The following is a 21,002-nucleotide window of genomic DNA, read 5'->3' as shown; positions in this document are numbered from 1 at the left end:
TACAAAAACAAAGTAAAAGGTTGTCCTTATCATTGTCTGCATAAATTTGCTTACCGCAAAACGTTTCAAAAGTTTCGCACCATTTTTGCCTTTGTTGCATATTGCTCAGAATTTCAAATAATCGAACATTTTTTGCCCCACAAATGAAACACGGTTTTTACCATTTTATACCATTATTTTGTAAAATTGAAGGGCATTGTTTTAAATTGCCGCCAATGTTTATTCGTTAATCAGCCACCGAGGGCGCACAATAAGGTTCTGAATTTTTTGTTTTTATGGCCACTCTGCAGAAACAGTTATCATGGAGAATGAAACGGCCTTATAAGCGCAGCTTTTTGGTTCAGATGGCCTTGCACAGACATACGTTTTAAATTTCTGCTTGATGGACAGACTTTTTGATTGCACTGTACTAATGAGAGAAAAAATGAATTTTGTGAAAATGTAGCAACGGTTATTGAAGTTTCGAAAAACTCTACCAAAATTTTAGATAAAATGCCATCAATAATTGCGAATAGCATTTTAAAAGTGTTTGGATCCAGTAGAGTCAGTGAAGAGTCAAGAAAATTAAAAAAATTAACACAAGATCAATTAATTGATAATTTGGAGTCTAATTTCAATTCTGTAGGAATGGAGTTTATAAAATCTCAGTTTAGAAATATTAAGAAACTGAATCCATCCTGGTCCATCGAAAATAAAGTTTTTGCTTTAGCGTTATACGAGATGGGGACCCAAGTGATACAGAGTTTTGCGACGTTTTTTGAGTTTACTTTCAAAATCAACCCTAAACAATTTTTGCAAGCATGTTTCTTTTGACTCAGGACTGAACATGCCGTTATTTGAAAAACTTCGAAAAAGTGTGACAAAATTGAATAACAAAGATAAAGTTTGTACAGTGATGTTTGATGAAATTGCCCTCAGTACAAACTTGACATATTCAAAAGGACAAGACAAAATTATTGGGTACGAAGATTTGGGATCTCTGGGTCATACTAAAAAGCTGGCAAACCATGCATTTGTTTTTATGATCCAAGGAGTATATTTAGGCTGAAAACAGCCCATAGCATACTATTTCATCTATTTCATAAAAAATACAACAAAAAGTGAAAAGTCAAAGCTTTTAATCTCAGAAGTTATTTTGGCACTACAAAATATTGGTTTAAAAGGAGGCCTGCACAGTGTGTGACCAAGCTACGACAAATACAAAAGCGATTAATTCTTTTACAATTAGTTCTAATGTAGACATTTCAAAACCATATTTTTTTATGAATTCCCAACAAATTGGCAGTTTTTACGATGTTCCATATTTGTTAAAATCCACTCGCAATTCATTGCTGAAGTACACAATTTTATTTGTAGAGACAAGAAAAGCGAAATTTTTGTTTTTACGGAAAGCTTATGAATATGACAAAAATAAGCACTTTCAAACATTACGCAAAATTAGGGAATGTTATCTTTATGTGGATAAATATCGTCTTTTAAAAATGGAAGTTTCTGTAGCTGCAAAAACCCTTAGTGCAACAATGGCAGCTAGTCTAGAGACTTTAGTAGATTGTCAACAAGCGTCACAACAAGCTTTGGAAACTGCATACTTTGTTAAAGACGTAAATGATTTGTTTGACAGTTTTAATTCTAGCGGAGTGAAGACTGGTAGGTGTGATACACCTTTGAGACGAGCATTAACATCTACATGTTGTCATTGGAGCTTTTAGGAATCAATCAAAACTAAAATTAGAAGTTGAAAATTTTACAATGAAGAAACCGGCCAGATTAAAGAAGATATGCCATTCAAATGTGGATGGCTTAATAATATTGAAGCCATAAAAATATGACAAAAAATGTTCAACTTTGTTCTAAGAATTATTGTTATAACTTTAAAAATAATGGAGTTATGGCTTGGGGCGTTTTTCATAATACAGCCTGTGTAAAGAATACGACAACAAGAAACTGAGACTACAATATACCAGCAAAGATTTATGCTTTTGTGTTGCCGCAATTTTTGATGCTGTTATATTTTATATAAACAAATTCGGTGAAATTGACAACATAACACAAAAACTTAAAACTGTTCTTTTAAAAGCAATAAATTTCAACTGGAACACTTGTGCCGCACACAAAACTGCACTTAAAAATAATATTATAAAACTGTAAAATTAATAGTTTTTAAAAAATTACAAGATTTCCGAGAAAATTTCAAGACGAAATTAGAGCAAAGAAGTATAAGAAGCGATTGAACATCTTCCAAAATATACCCGGTTCTAGTTAATTTTATGTTTGTTGTTGTTTTATGTTTCATTTTAAATTAAAGTGTTTCTTGTTAAATAGCTATATTCATCTTCGTTTTTTTCCTACTTATAGCTATTTTTGATTGAAAAATAAGATAAAACACCCATATGTATGCAACTTTATATACTTTAGTTTGGCCTAACGCTCGAGCCGCGCTAGCGTCGCCGTGTCTTCTATGATTTATATAGGAAAAAAATATATTTATATATTTATTTATACAGGATGTTTCACATAATTTTACGAGGCCTGCGCCTGTAAGACGCAATCAATAATACATATTCCGATACGAACTCGATTACAAATTTTGAAAAATTGAATTATCTTCTCTAGTTTGTTCACCCTTTAAAATTTTGCAACGTTTTTAGTTAGTTAGTAATTAAGATAGATAAACTAAAATCATATTCATGCCGTCTCTTGATAGAACAAATGATAATTGTTTCTGAAAAACTGCAGTTTATGACTATTAATGAAACAGTGATTAGTTTGACAACTACTGTCATGGGTTTCCAAAAATTAAATATGTTATTAGAAGTGTATTTTTTGTATCTAGTGTTTTGTGACTTTTGTATATTTGGGTGCGTACATTAAGGGCAAGCCTCGTAAAGTTATGTGAAACACCCTGTATAACCGTCTTTATACTTTATTGGTCTGTGGAATCCAGTGTAACACAGAATTCTTTTTCTTTATATAGAAAGTTTAAATTTGTGACATATTTGACTCTAAAAAATGTAAATGTAGCGTTTTTTTAATAAAGGTTTGAGATTAAATTTTTAACTAAACTTTAAAAAACATCATTAAACAAATAAAAAATCTAAAACAATCTCATTAAAACACAAATCCCTGTAAAATAGTGCTTTCTACAAATAAGCTATCAAGAGTTATAAAAATATTATACACCAAGGTGGCGAAGACTATTATTATTGACCGAGCACCAAGATTATTACGCGAGGGGTTTCGCCCCGAGCGGAATAAGGTGCGAGGCCTATAAATGTCTTCACCACCGTGGTGTATATACTATTTTTTCCACTACTAGCCAAATTTAAGACAAAAGATAAAAATAATTTTTTTCTTGTAAAAATCAAGTAGCACAGGAATGCAAATTTGTCTTTCCGCTAATAAAACAAAATCAAGTAGTCTGATGCAGATTGACATTTCCACTAATAATAGTACATTATGATACGAGTTTTATAAGAAGCATTTTGTCGCACGCACGTGTTTAGGACACGACGAGCGCAGCGAGGAGTGTCATAAAGCAGTAAGTGCAACAAAATGTCTTATAAACGAGATATCATACAGTATTTTTTCTACTTTGTACTTTTTTAAACAAAAAAATAAAAATTTTGGAATGTAGGGAATTTTGCGGCAGTTGGCGACATTGCGTGGTGACTAGGTGGCTATGAAATAAATTAATTTGAAACGTCATTAGAAATACCGACGTTAACGGCAAATACGATGAACAGTTTACTCCCTTTGAGATCACACCCCAATATTGTTCAGTAAGTTGACGGCAAAATCTACCTAACCACAAAAGTCTCAAAACTAACAGTAAGTTCCTTTTATTTTACTTTGTCCTATGATCTAAAGGTATGCGTAAGCACCACTATAATCATGTTCATTCGGAATATTTTTTGCGATGATTAGTTAAACCAAACACAGCAAAAATTTCGTATTTCAATAATTTCATTTGCGTTAGACCGATTGACACTGACAGTTCGATGGAAAAACGGTTAGGTCGCCAACATTATAAGACTAAATTTCCCTCTTTTTAGTATAATTTTTATAGCACTGTTTTTGTTCATTACGAAACTCAAAACAATTTCGTAATGGACCTTAGTACGAACGCAAAGTAGAAAAAACTTATTTTCACACGTTTGTCATTGTCGTGTTTGAGTGTTTTTTTAAATAAGGATAATATGTTAGAAATTAATTATACACTGCCTGAAATGCGGGAAGCTGCAGAGCAGTTAAACGACGAACTGCTGCCCCTTCACTAGTCATAGCTTTCGAAGAACTTCTGCCACTATTTTAGCGGCTAGTGGCGGTAACACACTACAACTAAAACAAGATGGGGGTTGGAAATCTGCAACGGTAGCAGAAGGTTACATTGAGGATTCACTGGTACTCAAAAGGTCAATCGCAGATATGCTCCAAGGGCCTTCCACATCTTCAACTTCTGTGGCTTTATCAGTCGAGTCACAGCTGCATTTCCATCAACCTTATCTTCACCTAATAACATCAATGAAACCAGTACCTACTCTACATAATACGGTTATTAATTTACCAACAACAGCTCTAAACTAACACATCGGGTGCAACAATCACTATGACTTGCCACAATTGCACAATTAATTATAACTTTGGGAAACAATAATTTATGTTCATTGTATTAATACTTGTTTAAATAAAGTTCTGTTGTTTCGATAGTTTTCTACCATAACACCATAACCAAGCTCCGACTCCCGCATTCCGCCATGATGTAGTTGCGGGATGTCATCACTCATCTGTCATTTATTGGTTGAGCGCGAATTTTAAACTAATGGCATTTTTATTCAAATAATTTTATCGTGTTAGGTAATTTCAAGCAGCAAATACGTTAAAGACAATCTCCTGGGTATACAAAATTACGTTGCACAAGTTTTTGTTAAACAACTATCCCTGGATTCTCAAAACATTCGAATTTGTTCATTATTAACCTAGGTTAAAAAATTATGTTAATAATTGAAAAAATTATTAACCACTAATAGAGAAATTCAACTTCTCAGTTGGCTAGGAGACGCAATAATTGTCAACTTCACATCTAGTAGTGGAAAAAAGATATTTTGTCACACGATGTGCAATGTCATCATTGAATCATTTAATTCTGTTGAAGTAGGAAAGTCGTGACGTCACGGTCGCCTCGCGTTCCACACAAGATTCACATAAATACGCAGTAATTAACGTAGTATCCGATAGAGGCACCACGGGTATAGTTGCCCTCAAAACCTACTGAGATCCAGATTTTTTTATTCAATTTTGAAACACCAGTTTCCAGACCTGTCTATTTTACGATCGTGGTGACAACCGTCGTCTGCGTTGATTGACAGTACTGACAACACTTACAACAAATCTGACAATTTGTCAAAAAACTGTTATTCAAAATGAATTTTCGGCCCCTAACTGAAGAATACACTAATGTGGTATCAATTCCTGCCAATGTTGGTAAAATTTGCAGTTTTTGAATTGACTTTCGTTTAACAAAATTGATCTAGCCTCTTTACCGGGATCGTCCAAAACCATCGAAAGACTACTCACAAAACGGCAAAATGAACACAAATCCACTTTGGACTTTCTTCGACTTGAATGCCGGAAAATTAATTTACAAATTGAGGACGAAATTAGAAGTGAAGGAAACAGTTTAAAGGAAAGTTTAGGCAAAATCAAAACACAAATAGAAGCCGAAACTAGTGTTGTATTTAAAGACATGGAGGAGGAAAAGGTTTGTTCGATTTTTGAGGATTTTGATGAGTTTTTTAGCTCGCCAATTTGAGTTTTGGAACATTTGAAACTTTGATGCAAACTATCCAAGATTTGAATAATCGTCGATTGAGGATTATTGACCAGTTTTATGACAAACTTCAAGCTTTGGAAAAGAAAAGATTGACATTTTTTAAAGGTGTCTTCAATGAGGCGTATAGAAAAACCGGGAAAATCTGCCATTTGTTGCCCTATGACCTGGCTTATTATTTTGATCAAGAAATTTCAGTTGGACTGAGTCCCAAAGTCAAATTTCTGACACTAAATTATCATTTGTAGAAAATCAATGAAATTTCAATGAGCAATTACGGCCACTACGCACAAATGCACACAGACCTAAAATTACAAATTCAAGAAGAAATTCCTGTATTTCTTATAAATTCGCATGACGCTAAAGAGAGACATAAAATGGCCGTTACCAACATGAAATGGAAAGAAGTTATGTACGTTTCTTCAAATACCGATAATTTTCTAAAATAATTTTCCCAATTTAGGCCTCCTCGTGAACGTAATAACATTATCGAAAGTACAAAGTTACCATTTTTGGCGTTGGGGGACCCCAGTTATGCCCAAGTTTCCTTACCTTTGTCTGCAACAGATTTGGAAATGTGGGAACAACGAATTCAAAAAACTTTGGAAAGTTTGGACGTAACTGCCAAAAAACTGATCAGTTTGTACAAAATAGCAGTGCTTCAAATTTTTAATCGATTTTTTGACGACTTGAAACTCATTACAAATGCTCTAACTGAGGAGGACAATCAGTTGAATAACCGTCTCACTTTGGAATCTATTACTTCAGGACCTTACAAGTCCATTCTTCTCGATGTTGCAGAGCTCTACACGTGCGACATTGCAGAATTGCAGGTGATAATTTCCAAGAACAATTTTATTAATTTTTTTTTATTAAAAAATTTGCTTTAAATAAACAAAAAATAAATTATAATACTTACAAATAAATAAAATCTTAAGGTTAATTAATATCTAAAACATGCATAAAACTCCTGTCAAATATACAGAGTGTAAATAGACCGACAAAATTTTATCCTTGGAAGTATCAAATGAAACATGCTGGAAAAAACGTTTAAAAAAATCTTTGTTTAACCGTTCTCTAATATAGGAACTCTAATGAAAATGTACTTTATCATTGCAACAATTCATAAACGCCGTAAGTGGCACGGATCAAGGGGGTTATGCCCCTAAAGGATATAAACGTAAAAAGGGTACAGTTTGTCTCCATGTATCCTTGGGAAGCTGTTATAAAATTTTGTCGGTCTATTTAAGTATCACCCTGTAGAGAACTTTTGACGAGGTAAAGGTGACAATAGCGCATCAAAAATTTGTTTGTTTCCATAGTAACAAACTTTTCAAATTATTGGGTATAGGTCAATGTGTTTTAAAATGTACAGCGTTGTCAATTTGTGATATCTTTAAACAGTAATACCGTGCGATCAAAGAAAAAATATATTAGAATAGGCGGTGATTAAAGTCCTTCAGATGGCAATCCTGATTTTTGACGTCAAATGTCAGCGGAAATTCTGACAAGTTTGCGTTTAATTCGTTTTGTGTGAAATAATGTTCACTTTAGAGCAGAAAATTTTTATTGTTGCAAGTTATTACAAAAATGCTGTACAAGACGAAAATGGCGAATGGTTATTTTCACTCCCAGTTTGTGTGGAAAATTTCGTGTTACCAACTGTCGAACAGTAATCGTCGCCTACTCTAATTTGATCGCACGGTATTTTTTAAACCAAGTGGTAGAAAAAATATGGAAGCAAATCTGAGTTTCTATTCACGTTTTCTATCACCTTATACGAGATTGTCCAACTCTTTGGAATCACCTTATATATTTTAGAATTTGTGGACCAACATTACGACTTACATGGAGACAAATATTAACAACACTAACACATTTTTGAAAAATTCCGCCCATTTGTGGGACAACCATTTCGCACGTACCGACGAAATAAAGGAATTGGTTTTGAAAGATTTGACAAATTTGATTGAAAAACACAACAAACTGGCCCAAACTTTTGAAAAAAAGATGAATAATTCTCTGGATAAGTTGCGAGAAGGTTCGTCTGTAGCCAAACTCAATAAACATCTCAGAGATGTGAATAAGTTTCTGGATTTAACAGGAAACTTGTAATTTTTCTAATAAGTCCGGTCATTTTTTGACAAAAAAATTTCAGGTATTCAAGTCAATGCGAAGCTGAGATTAAATTAATAACGAAATATTACGAATTGACTGAGCAAGAAACTGAATTGTTGATAAGTGAACTTGATCGATTTCTAGGCGAAAATGCTGATAAGGAACCGATCCATGAGAGGAGAAGTTGGCAGAATATTAATGTTGCTCAAGAACAACAACCTTCTCCGAATAATTCTGAAGACAATTTGATTCCTTATCAAATGAAATGTTGTCAATATCAAGTCGACGCTGTCAATAATTGGATGTTTGGGTACCACTGAAACACAATAAAAAAAAGAAAAAAAATAATCAAATTTAAGCCTCTGGGAAGCACTTAAAGCATATATGGTCACGTGTCGTTCCGAACAGTTAAAACAAGCTGAGCAGTGGATGGACCACGTCAAAAGTAAACTTCGAAAAAGACTCGAAATTAGAGAAAGCACTCTCAGACCAAGATACATTCGAGTCAAAACAATGATTTATGATGTTAGGTTGAAAGAACTCGAAGACCATCAAAATTCTATTCAAAAACTTGAAAATGTGTGTAAATACACTCGCTGATGATAAAAATGCAACATTAGCAATTTCACTGTCACTCAGTATATTTTTTAGAAGGTACAGAAATACGTGACTGACTCTCGCCAAGCCACTCAACTCTCCAAAGAAAAAAGAGTTGAAATTGTTGAAGAGTTCGAGTCGGCGATGAGAGGAATTGAAGAAAAATTACAAAATTCGACAAAATCATTTCACGTTGCGGCTTGTATCGAACAAACGAAGACTCTTTCGGAAGAAGCTAAAACGAAATTTGAAGAAACGTTCAAAGATAATTACAACGAAATCGAACAAAATCGGAAAAACATCATCGCAATGATTTGCCATTTTGGCACCAAAATCAAGTGATTTTTTTTAAAACTTTACCAAAACGTTTCTTCCAGATTATTTTCAGAAGGGGGTAATTTTAATCGTGACGAAGCCAAAATCTACAAAAAACGGTTCCTGAAAATGCAAAAAGGGGTTCCTAAAAAGTTCAAAAAGGTTTATGCCGAGTTTGAGGCTTCAAAACCTGAAATTGTGAATATGTTTCGACGGATCGAAATTGCAGTTTTGGATCGGTGCCAAATTACAATTTGTTTCTGTTTTTTTTTTTAAATTTTATTATTGAAGATTAAACAAATCTCTAAAGGAGTTCGAGCATAATGAAAAAACATGTGAAAAAATCAAACAACTTCGTGAAAATATCCGCAAGTTGGCCTACGACACAAAATTTAAAATTCACCGAATCGATGCGAATATCGATTATTTCTCAGATATGTCCAAAATAGAAATTTGGAAACGCAAACATTTTGATATTATGAAGGATGCGCTGCAGGAATGTATCGAAAAAATTGTCGAAATTGATAACTTTATGATTGGAGATTCTGAAAATATTGAGAGGAGTTATATTTTCCAATTGAATGAATTGATTGATTCCTCGTTTGAAGAAATTGCAACAACGGCTAAGGTAAATAATTTTTTTCAAAATTTTTATACGGAATGTTCCAGCTTAATAGTTTTTGGTTTTATTGGTTAATAATAAACTAAAGACAATAACGTTTTAGGTTGTAGGTAAAGTTATTGATTCCGGTAAAAATTGATTGATTCTCCCTGTATAACAATTATTAAAGATAAATCAATTTCATTGTTTTAAAATATGCTGTTTATCTAATTTTAAGTAATACAAAACTTAGCGAAATGACTTTTCGAATTAAATTTTAGTTGGAAAGAAAGCAATTAGTTACACGGGAAAAATAAATGAATTTAAAATTTAGTGAAATTGAAATTCAATAACACAGTGTGACAAAAAAAAGTCATGTCGTATTGCCAATCATAATAATACCGACTTGTATAATTATGCTAAATAACTTTTTTCTGTACATACATCTTTTTTCTTTAATGTTTTTGTAGCAAGAACCTCATTTTTGTCCACAACATTGTACTTACTTGAGGTGTGTTTCTATCAAAATTATAAGCACTGAATTCTGTCTTTAGACCTTAGGTAATGATGTCTGTCCTCAGGTATCACAAAGTCAAACTTTTGACAACATCTCAATTTGAAAACATATCCATAATTTTTCTAACAAAATTTCTAGGGACAAAAACAAAAAGCAAACAAAATTTGTGGCTATGGAGACAAGCTGCTACCAATTTTTTCACCAAAATTTTGACTTGGTCATTTCCATTTAAATAAAAAACAGACTTTACAAGGTAGATTATCAGCATTCTACATTTTGCACTATAAACTATACCAGTGCTTCACCAGTTAAATCAATCAACACTTTCGAAATCTCAATACAAATTCCGAAACTGACGCGTGACGTTTGTTATGATTTATTGCAAAGCGTCCTGATTATTGAGGTGATTTACTTGATTATTGATGTGTTGCTCTTTTCTCTCCATCTGAATCGTTTGCAGATAAAATAATATATGTTATTTGGAGTAAAGGTGAGTTTATGTGGCTCAGCTGAATCCATTTGCAATTTGCAATTCGAAATTGAATATTGGCGAACTTTCGAAGTAAATCGAAGTAATCTAAAAAAAACCCTACGAGTATTTTTTTCGTCGCCACCATCGTGTAGAGCATCTTTTTATTAGTTGGAATCACAATTTTTAAAATAATATACCGAGTAGTTTTCAAGATATGATTTTTTGAAGTTAAGGTTTGCTATTCAGTCATTGTGCCATATACGAGTTTGTTAATCTTACTTAAATTAAATTATTTTTTTTTATAAAAGTATTTGTTTTATGACTCTTCTCTTGCTTGAAAATGGTTAATTGCACCTTCTTTGTTCTAATTAGAATAAACAAAAACTGTTTCTTTACTTAAAACAAACAATGAGCACCTTCGTACTAATCAAAGCAAATAAAGAGTTTTTGTTATTGTAAAAATGACCACTGATCATTGAGCAAAGAGGATGCAGAAGTTTATGGCGTGAGCCTTAAATATAAGGGCAAATCTTTTTCAAATCAAATCACTTTCGATTCAGATTCCGACTTGTTCACTTTGTTCTAGCTTTCTGAACTTTTTTTGAAAATGTTCTAAGCAAAGACTTTCTCATAACTTTCGAGTGATGTTAAATAAGTCACCTGATTTATTTTGTTGGTACATTCTACGATTAGCTTCAGTTAGGTTGCAGGTAGTAGTTGTTGTGATAACAGTTGCACACGAAGCAACTGACTTATTGCATTCAACATCAGTAGAAAGTAATGACAAGGCATTCGCTGAGAATATTAAAAAAAAAAAGTTCAGAAAGCTAGAACAAAGTAAACAAGTTGGAATCTGAATGGAAAATGATTTAATTTGAAAAAGATTTGCCCTTATATTTAAGGCTCGCGCCTTAAACTTCTACATCCTCTTTGCTCATTGATCAGTGGTCATTTTTACAATAAAAAAACTCTTTATTTGCTTTAATTAGTACGCAGATACTCTTTGTTTGTTTTGATAAAGAAACAGTTTTTGTATATTATAATTAGAACAAAGAAGGTGCATTTGACCATTTTTAAGCAAAAGAAGAGTCATAAATAAAACAAATACTTTTATAAAAAATTTAATTTAATTTAAGTAAGATTAACATACTCGTATATGGCGCAATGACTGAATAGCAAACCTTAACTTCAAAAAATCATATCTTGATTTTTTTGATTTGTCTCACTGAGACGAACAAAATGATATATAATTTGTCAAGTCGTCACGACATGACTTTTTTTTGTCGCCCTGTGTATGTATTCATTTCAATATTATTATCTTATCACTTATCATATACAAACGCGTTCTGTCCAGTTATTGCTTTTAGGCTTTATCGATTTTATATCCACCATGTACCGAAATAAAATCTTCTTACTGTTACTTTTCCTGTATAGTTTTCACCAAGTGAGTACTAAAATTAATAATAGTATGGAAAATGGTTAATTGTTTTAGGCTTCTTCAAGCTTAATGTGTGTCATACGCGACACCTACCAACAGGAGGTTTATTATTGTAAAGTACTTTTGGAAAGATGTTGTCTCGAGGGCTGTTGTTTAGTTTTTAATGACATTCCTTGGTACATTTGGTATAGACAGACAAACAGTTTTTGGCAAAATAGCGTATTTTTTATTGTAGGTTAATTATTGCTTTTGCCTGTGTACTTTTATTGTTTTTTTTTGTTTTTATTTATTGTTATTTGAGAAAGTTAAGGCGAATTATAGTCCCACCTTTGCACGAAGTGCCACTTTTTCGAAGTAAAAAAATTAATTTGTTTTACCTGAATAAATATGGGAAATTTTTAGGAACTACTGATAATGTGGTGGTTTTAGTGAAAGTCGAATCTGATGATAATAGTGATACGTTACCAACATATGAAGAAGCAATAAAAAGAAGTTAAATAATTTTGTTTACCTAATGATAATTAATGTATTATACAGGGTGATTCAGAAGTACGCACCATCATTCAAATAGTTTTTAGAATCATTATTTTCAAAATTGCAAAAAAATCCAAGATTATTATTTTTTATTTAATGAAAGTAATGTTGTGTTTTATTAGTAAAAAAAATTATAAAACAATAAGTAAAATGAGAAAATAATTCTAGTTTTTTCGGAAAAGTAGAAGACTTACTTTTTCGCATTTTACACCACATATTAAGCGATGGTTCGACGTTTTGGGATCAGCTGTAGACTTTTCGAATACAAATGATAAATTATTACATTTTATTTTTTTATTTTACTTTTTACTACCTAAAGGGTTGAATAAGAATTTGGATTTTTCATTATAAAAATATGAAATATTTGAGTAAAGTGAACAAATTTATTTTAAGAAATATGATAAGAACTATTTTGTTCTAAGTACTCAAAATACAGTTTTTTTTGAACGAATTGTTGTTTCCGGACGAGGCAAAGCCGAGTCTAGAATAGCAGATGAATCCGCAAAAACATTTTAAGTATGTGTTACAAACAACATTTTTTGTTAAAGCTCCCAAAAACACATTTTCACCTATTATTATGTATGATTAATGTGACCAAAGCAAATAGTTCTCGAAAATAGTGAGCTTCGGATTTTAATCAGATTGCCACCATAGTAACTAGATTGTTTTTTCATCCACAAAAGCTGTATTAAATCTGAAAAAGACTCATTTTAGGGACTCAGATGTCCGTAAAATAACTATTTTAGATAGCGTATCGAAAAACAGTTTTTTTTTTTAATAACATATTAATATTCAACGTAAAAATTGACTCTAAAGCACAATGAATAATCATTTTATTAATTAGTTTTGTTCGTATTAGCGTTCACCTTAGTTAAAATTTAACCGTTGATCTAATTGACGGTAATTGACATGGTTTAACCGACGTTTAAATTCATTTCTGCGTTAAATATGTTTCCAGAAATCAGGCATAAAGTAAGAGTTCTATCGAAATAGAATAGATATCTACCCATATGACATTTGAGATTTAGTTCAATTTATTTATACATTGGAACTACAATTCTAGTTACATTTTTTTAAGTGCACTTTGGATTAAATACTCGAGGTCACCCGAGCTGCTTGTTAAACATCAAAGATGCCGCTGGGAGTGCGCTTCTGTATAAAATTAAAACGCAGTATTTAATGCAATATTGTTATCTTATCATTTATAAGATATAAACGCATTCTGTCACTACATTTGCTTTTGTAATTTATAAATACATAGAAATATCCATAATGTACCCAAATAAAATCCTTTTATTGCTATTTTTCCTGTACAATTTTCAACAGGTGAGTACTAAAAGTAATAGTATGGAAAATGTTTTAGGCTTCTTCAGGTATAATTTGTACTCTACGTAAAAATGCCAACTACAGTACGGATCTTTCGGACAGATATCTAGGCTCCCACAGTTATCATTGTAAAGCACCTTACGAAAAATGTTGTCTCAAGGGCTGCTGTTCGGTTTTCGATGACATTCCTTGGTTCGTCTGGTATAGACAGACAGACAGTTTTTGACAATATAGCATATCATTTTCTTTATTGTAGGTTAGCTATTGCCCTTGTTCTCCTTTTATTTGTAGTTCTTGTTGTTAATTATTGTTGTTTGAAACCATTTAAGCAAACTCGCAGAACGATTAGAGACCCACCTTTGCAAGAAGAGCCACTTTGTCAAAGTAGAAAAAAATAAGTTTATTTATCTGAATAAGTATGAAAAATTTATGTTTTTAGGAACTACTGAAATCGTGGTGGTTTTACCGAATGTCGAACCTGAAAGGAGTAATAGGTTACCAACATATAAAGAAGCAATAGAACTAAATTAAATTCTGATTAGCAATCTATTATACACGTAGATGCAAAAGGATGTACCATCGTTTGGGTGGTTTTTAGAATCATTTAATTATAACGTGAAATTGCATGCAAAAATTTTCTGCTAACCTTATTCATAGGTTGATACAACTTTGATATTAATTTTTTGTTATTCAAGGAAAGTAATTTTATATTTTATTAGTAAAAAAATTATAAAAGTACGTCTGCGGTTTTATTAATGCATCACATACCAGGTGAATAAAAAGTATGGAACCAAGCGTTTTTTTCGTAAACTAAGCACTTTACGAAAAAAATAATTAGTGTAGCGTAAAGTCCAATTAAAATGTGACCATTTACCAAGAATAAGATTTTTCGAAATTTCTTTTAGTTTTCGAGTTCTGGAAAAAAAACTTTTTTAAGGCAACCCACCATGGTAATTTTTTTAATTAAAGATTATGATCTAAAAATTACCTCTAATTAAATAAAATTGTTTTTTAGCCAGTACTTTTTTTTTAACTAATTGTTAAAGTTGCGTTCCAAGCTCATCACGAAGATTTTCCGAACTTGAACGAGGGAGTCGTTTCATGACTTTGGTCGTTGGAGAGCCCGGTTTTTGGTGCAGGTGTTTTGGGGTGGTTCCGGTTGGATCAAAAAATGTAAAAACAAATCATTTTCTTTTATTTTTAGTCCATTCGAAACCACCCCAAAGCACCTGCATAGAAATCAGCGCTCTCCCATGATGAAAACAACCACTTCGGTTGTTATTCTGTTATTCTGAATAAATGGTCACATTTTAATTGGACTTTACGCTACACTAATTTTTTTTTTTGTAAAGTGCTTAGTTTACGAAAAAAACGCTTGGTTCCATACTTTTTATTCACCTGGTATAAGCGATGGTTCGACTTATTGAAATCACCGTGTGTATTTCTCGAATACTTATGTATAGATCATAAATTATTGAATTTGGTTTCATGTTTGCTAGAATAATAAAAATTTTCCATACTATTTTTACTCACTCTTTGGTCGACAAAAAATTTGAATGTTTCATTGGGGGAAAATCTTAGTACTACCTAGTAATTATTTTAGAAAAGTAAAGTAGAACAATTTATTGACAAAATCAAAAATTTTGAAAAAACGTGCAACAACAAATTATAGTTGAAAATGAAACAAAATTCTTTAGTAACGAATACTACAAAATCGCACATTTTATATTTTTTTATAAAAGAAACTAAAGAAAGTAAAGAACAAAAAGAGAAATAGGACATAAGAAAAATGCGTTTTTTCCTTTATTTTTTATTTTTCGTAAATTATCCTCTTAGAAGCACTTTCTTACTATAATTTTTTAGCATTGCATTAACAGAGCCAACTTGATAATATTATAATTAAAAATTTGTGATTAGTAGAAGAACATCAGCAACAGATAGATGGCTGAAATTAAATTGAAATTACAGTTTTTCAGTTTTTAAATATAAAACATTAAGTTTTACTAGCATTTTGATACTTCGCATTTCGCTGATTTTGTCCTACCAGTGGAATTTCAGTATTTGTAAAAGGATATACAAGGTGCGCCAAAACTCGCACCCCACAGAAAAATTTCAAGTAAGATACCAGGAAAAAATGTTTAAAAAATTCTATTTGTCAAAAAATTTTGACATTTATTCTTTGACATTTGCCATTTTTTATGTCTATTTAATGATACTGATAATCTTGTATATGTTTTTTTTTTAATTATTTAGTGAAGGGACATAAATTTTGCCAATAAAAGCCACAAAATAACGTTAAACATAGTTACAATTTAGGATACAGCTTCCTTGTTTCCTGTTCTAATAGCCTGTAGCAAAAAAACTTGGAAAATTATTTTTCCAACAGCAATAAATACAGGATGATTCTTAAATTGACCGACAAAATTTTATCCTTGGTACATATTAAAAAAATCCTTTGTTTAACGGTTCTCCAAATAAAATTTATTAAAGTTATTTTCGAGATAAAGCGTTCGCCACTGATGTCTTCGTAATTAGTATTAACACAGGTAGTGGCAACCATGGTTTTAACTTGATAAAAATGTATTTGATCATTGCAACAATTCATAAACGCCGTAAGTGGCACGGATCAAGGGGGTTTTGTCCCTAAAAGATATAAACGTAAAAAGGTTACAGTTTGTCTCCATTTATTTTTGGGAAACTGTGATAAAATTTTGTCGGTCTATTTAAGAATCAGCCTGTAGAGTCATAGTGCAAAATTTAAACTCTCATAACTTCGAAATTTTTATAATTTTTTTTTTAATTTTTGCCATGTTCCTGGTATCGGCATATATGGCATTTTTCTCTGGGGCGCGAGTTCTGGCGCATCCTGTATTTTTTAATTATTTTAAAAATAGAGTCAAGTAAGGACTTAGCTGATTATGATGTCATAAAAAGCACAGATAAATTAAGATAAAATTTTAGACAAGGTGAAAATTACTTTGGATTATTAGTAACAAGTATTATTTATTATTCCGCCAATACCGTATTAAACTTTTTTTAGATTTTACAATGTTACTGAGTTCGTGACAATTCGTTGTAAAATTTTGAAAATACATCTTTATTACTAATAATAGAAAAGTAAAGTTTTGCAAATTGTAAAGAGGGTTTTACTTTATTTTTTGGTGTAATTATTTTGTACCTACTTTTGGTATACATGGTGCTAATTGAAAGTGATTAAATTTCAAACAATCATTCATCACTTTGTTTTTTTACCTGTAACACTTTTAAATATACATTTTTAACTTTACACAGTGATTCAAAAGAATTGAATCACAACATTGCTGGTTATAGAAAACGTTAATACTCGTAGGAGCACAAGAATGTTTTTAGGATCTTTTTATGCGTAATTTCGAAAATATCAATGTTTAACACAAATGGACAACATTTTACATCATATTTTAACGTTCTTTGTTAATTAAACACAAAATTCGTTTTCTTAATTGAAAAAAAAAACTAAAATAGCATTTTTCTCAAAGTTTTTTTCTGTTTGCAATTTTGAGAGTAAGTAAGTGGTTCTACAGTGCATTCAAAAAGTCTTTCTATCAAGTAGGCGTACTAGTTGAGAATGTATGTTGTTTGACAGTTCATATGTCAGCTAAATGTCAAAAAATTATTTTATGAAAATCAAAATATTGATTTAGCAAATTTGTTTAGGACGGTATCAAATGTCTTAAAACACTCTAAAATGAAATGTAGTTGATCGTTCACCACGAATTACTGTTACAGTTTACATAAAAATTATTTTGACATTTCATATTTCTAATTGTGACATTTTATCTTCCGCAGACACAAGTTCTAAATTCCAAGGCTTGCTTAATAGAGAAACTATTTGATCTCACTGTACAGGGTGCTGCATTTTGGATGTCCAAATAGGGAATCTCCGAAACTAAGATGTTTAGCCAAAAACGAGTGATACATTCTCATTTTTAAGAGTTTTGTGAACTGTAAAATAGATGAAAAAATAGATAAAATTAGAAAAATTTAAAAAAATATAATACGGTAGAAGTATTGAACAAATATGCGAGCGCCTCATGTCAACAATCAACACAATTAGAAAAAAAACCTTTTTTTGATGATCTAATGGAGGTAGGATAACGTTCCACATAGACGGAATTTGGGTATTTGAATAGCCATATCGTCATTTTTGTGTCATATAAAATATATTTTAAAGTGGCTTTTTTTACAACACTCTATGTAATACTAGAAGTTACAATGGTAATGTTAGCTTGTTTAAAAACAAAGAAATGTTATTAGTCACCAATAAGTTGATTTACAATTTATTTAGCATTTTTTTCAGTACTTAGAAAACTCTTTCATTAGTAACACTGGTTGAATAATATAGTTTAAAACCTTTTAGTTGAAGTTGCAACATTTTTTCATGGCCAACTGCAAACAAAAATCAAAGATAATTTTTTGCTAAAAATGTATTATAATAATTTGTTACAACTATATATATTTTTTAAATAAGAAAAAAACAAGCTTTTTAAAAATGACATAGCCATATATGATTCCCCTTAAAAAAAATACAAGTTTATTTTATTACGGCTAAACAAACAACTGAAAAAAACTGTTAACTACATTATTAAAATCTACGTAAAAAAGTGTCTGTACAATGTTTTTATTTCAAATCTATATCTTCTATAATAACGAAGATATGAATTTTTTTAGATTTCGCTAAAATGTCAATTTTTGTCTATAAGTCGAAAACAAAAGACAATAGCGGGATGCGGTTTTAAACAATATTATTTTCTCAAAAAATGAGCCCCACAATGTTTACTCGTTTTTGGCTAAACCTCTTAGTTTTCGAGATTCCCTATTCGGATATCCAAAATGCAGCACCCTGTACATAAAAACCAATCTTTTGAATTATCCCGTATAGGGTGTAGGAAAATGACGCATAAGCTATCCTGTAACAATTTTGTGTAGAAAAATTTTTTCTTAATCATTCTTGGCGGTATGAAGTAAAATTAAAATTTGTTATTTGTTTAAATATTTTTATCCACGACTATTGTATAATGTACCCCTTATACGTCTGTTTGCTCGATCTTAATAATACCCATTAATCACTAGTGATTAATGAGTCATTAATCACTCTCATTAATCACTGTTGTCAGAAGCTTCCTTGATTTAGTTATAATATTATATTGTTTTGCTACAAACAATTATTGGTTTTTAAAATTTTATCGTGTAAACCACTAAATATTTTCAATTCAGTTCTGTACATAATTTTTCTTGACCAGATTCGAATCCGGGACTCGCGGTTGGAAGGCAACCAGCATCGACACAGAGCCATTACCAACTTCGAATATGTGTCTCGTATATCTGTTTCTTAACATACTTAATGTAAGAAAATTTTCCAACACAAAAGCTTCAACAAAAATATTTAGTAGTCGTGGATAAAATATAGTATACTATTCGCGTATAATGATTATTACTCACTCGGTGATTTACGCCACTCGCCTGCGGCTCGTGGACGTAAACTTCACCTCGTGAATAATAACCATCATTATACGCTCGTTGTATAATATACTATTAATTGGTGATACATCCAGGATGAACCCGCGTTCTTTTACTGTTCCACATGATAATAGTCGGTAATAATTAACAAAATTAAATTTTAACAGTAACAATTTTTAAAACAATATCCGTGTTGCTTTTTTATTTGAAAATGGTAATGTACCACCACAGAGTTTAGTTGTATACCCTCTGTATAAAAAAGTGTTGTTTCGATGATAAAGTCAGGTCAGGTATTCCCCGACTGTATAATTTGATAAAAAAGTCCAATTTTTATCACTTATTTATTACAACCACCAAAACATAACAAAACAAAACACCCACTCCCACCCCTAAATCCTCCCACAAACTTGCGGACTGAGTTTGGCCGGTTCTTTGTACCATTCTGGGTCTTGAGCCACCCCTCTCCTCCGGTAAAACGACTCTTTAATAATTTGCTGTCTTGCAAACGGACTCCCTTTTATATTTTTACTAAACTCGGACATACTCCATCCGTATTGAAAACTCGTCGTTTCAGGAAAATAATACCGTTTTTCCGGTATTATCTTGTAGCGTTCTTGTAAGTAAGCTTTTCGTCCTTCATTTATCGCACCTAGAGTTGGTAAAATAGGCACCGGGGCAAAAAACACCAAGATCCATACTTGCATACAGCAAATCCTTGACGTGTTTGTCAACAGGTCGCATGATGCTCTGAAGGGCTGCTTCTTCAACAATTGGGGGTGCGTCGTCATGCATCACAGTGTGTCTTTTTTCAATGGTTTTGAAGTAGTTATTCATGCGTTCTTTTAATTCTTCTTTGACTTCATCAGGGACTTGTCTCAGGTGGACTTTATTGGCGATTTCGTCCAAACGAGCCTCGTTTTTTTTGAACCATTTTAATCGGAGTTTTTCTTCGATTTCGATAAAATAGCTCCAGAGTCGCTGCTTGTCGAGGGGAATGCCTCTCATCGTCCGCTTTTTCTCATCCATTTTGCACACAAAAATTTTGACTTTGACTGACTTCTAATTGTCAATTTTTAAGGGTTTCTATGGTACGCACGGGCCCATAATCAACCAGGGGAAAGTCCAACCAACTTTTGATGATTTTATGAGGGAAGTCGGGAGGAATTATCATGGGTTTAGGGTGCAAGTTGAGATTCATTGCCTAGAATGTGTGGAAAGCTTGATAAAACACATTTTGAAATTGATAAAAATCAATGATAAGGTTTTGGGTGATTTGGTGAAGAAATATTCTCTTGAAAAACAAACTGTTACGGAAGAGGAAACTGAGTTGAGTGAACAATTGAGGCAAGAGTCGATTGAGTTAGAAGAAAGGAGAATGTTTCTCAAGGAAGCAAAATCGGTAAAATTTGTGATGACCAAATTTGGGGGATTTTTTTCGTGTTTTTGGTAGGTGCAATCAGTGAAAAGTTGTAATTCAGTCGTGATGGAAATTATTTTGAAAAATGAAAAACGGGTGCAAACGCTGCATTCTATTGTGGGGAAATTAATGGATTATTTGAGAGGCAAGTTAAATGTTGTGGAAGATTTTGTTCAAACTGGCGAAGAAGATGATGGTTATGACAACATGAAAATTTTTGTAGATTATATTAATAGAAAATTTGATTAAATAAGTACTGGAAAATTTTGTATTTGTACATGGCGATTTAACTAAAACAAGACTGTCTATCTACTAAGGATAGAAAAAATAAAAACATACAAAAA

General features: G+C 31.8%; 2 protein-coding genes and 1 long non-coding RNA gene across 5 annotated transcripts; 1 reads left to right on the top strand and 2 right to left on the bottom strand.

Moving 5' to 3' along the window:
• Window positions 1-4,184: 4,184 nt before the first annotated feature.
• Window positions 4,185-4,770, bottom strand: LOC123010277. The gene is made up of 2 exons (XR_006413092.1): window positions 4,565-4,770; window positions 4,185-4,509 (listed from the first exon to the last, which is right to left on the bottom strand). It is a non-coding gene; the product is annotated as an uncharacterized LOC123010277 (long non-coding RNA).
• A 461-nt stretch (window positions 4,771-5,231) lies between these two features.
• Window positions 5,232-20,944, top strand: LOC123010272. 3 transcript variants are annotated; one of them, XR_006413085.1, is made up of 14 exons: window positions 5,232-5,481; window positions 5,532-5,758; window positions 5,797-6,024; window positions 6,076-6,239; window positions 6,291-6,660; window positions 7,649-7,938; window positions 7,986-8,255; window positions 8,305-8,524; window positions 8,597-8,880; window positions 8,920-9,096; window positions 9,149-9,485; window positions 11,815-11,891; window positions 11,940-12,070; window positions 12,121-12,284. XR_006413085.1 is itself a non-coding variant. In XM_044407018.1 (14 exons), exons 1-14 carry the CDS (start codon window positions 5,421-5,423, stop codon window positions 14,274-14,276), a joined length of 3,012 nt encoding a protein of 1,003 aa, XP_044262953.1. In that variant the 5' UTR covers window positions 5,232-5,420; the 3' UTR covers window positions 14,277-14,483. The 3 variants fall into 3 exon arrangements, 2 of the variants coding, with proteins under 2 accessions (XP_044262953.1, XP_044262952.1); XM_044407018.1 differs by lacking the exons at window positions 11,815-11,891; window positions 11,940-12,070; window positions 12,121-12,284 and adding exons at window positions 13,783-13,946; window positions 14,002-14,129; window positions 14,185-14,483; XM_044407017.1 differs by lacking the exons at window positions 11,815-11,891; window positions 11,940-12,070; window positions 12,121-12,284 and adding exons at window positions 20,320-20,640; window positions 20,692-20,944.
• LOC123010273 (protein ATP6V1FNB-like) lies at window positions 19,584-20,336 on the bottom strand. The gene is made up of 2 exons (XM_044407019.1): window positions 19,940-20,336; window positions 19,584-19,890 (listed from the first exon to the last, which is right to left on the bottom strand). Exons 1-2 carry the CDS (start codon window positions 20,265-20,267, stop codon window positions 19,631-19,633), a joined length of 588 nt encoding a protein of 195 aa, XP_044262954.1. The 5' UTR covers window positions 20,268-20,336; the 3' UTR covers window positions 19,584-19,630.
• Window positions 20,945-21,002: the final 58 nt, after the last annotated feature.

Source organism: Tribolium madens, unplaced genomic scaffold (assembly GCF_015345945.1).
Source record: "Tribolium madens isolate multiple individuals breed KSU strain unplaced genomic scaffold, Tmad_KSU_1.1 Scaffold_7;HRSCAF=85;Tcas5.2_LG10, whole genome shotgun sequence".
NCBI classification, from domain to species: Eukaryota; Metazoa; Arthropoda; class Insecta; order Coleoptera; family Tenebrionidae; genus Tribolium; species Tribolium madens.
The sequence above is the reverse complement of the archived record's forward strand: the minus strand, read 5'-3'. Positions and strand labels throughout refer to the sequence as shown.

Excerpts from the sequence above, each read along its gene's own strand:
- LOC123010272 (XM_044407017.1), top strand. The coding sequence starts at position 5,421 with ATGAATTTTCGGCCCCTAACTGAAGAATACACTAATGTGGTATCAATT. Across the intron at positions 5,482-5,531 it reads ATCAATTCCTGCCAATGTTG|CCTCTTTACCGGGATCGTCC; the intron begins GTAAAATTTGCA and ends AAATTGATCTAG. Across the intron at positions 9,486-20,319 it reads AAATTGCAACAACGGCTAAG|GGTTTCTATGGTACGCACGG; the intron begins GTAAATAATTTT and ends TCAATTTTTAAG.
- LOC123010273 (XM_044407019.1), bottom strand. The coding sequence starts at position 20,267 with ATGGATGAGAAAAAGCGGACGATGAGAGGCATTCCCCTCGACAAGCAG. Across the intron at positions 19,891-19,939 it reads CAAGGATTTGCTGTATGCAA|GTGCGATAAATGAAGGACGA; the intron begins GTATGGATCTTG and ends TACCAACTCTAG.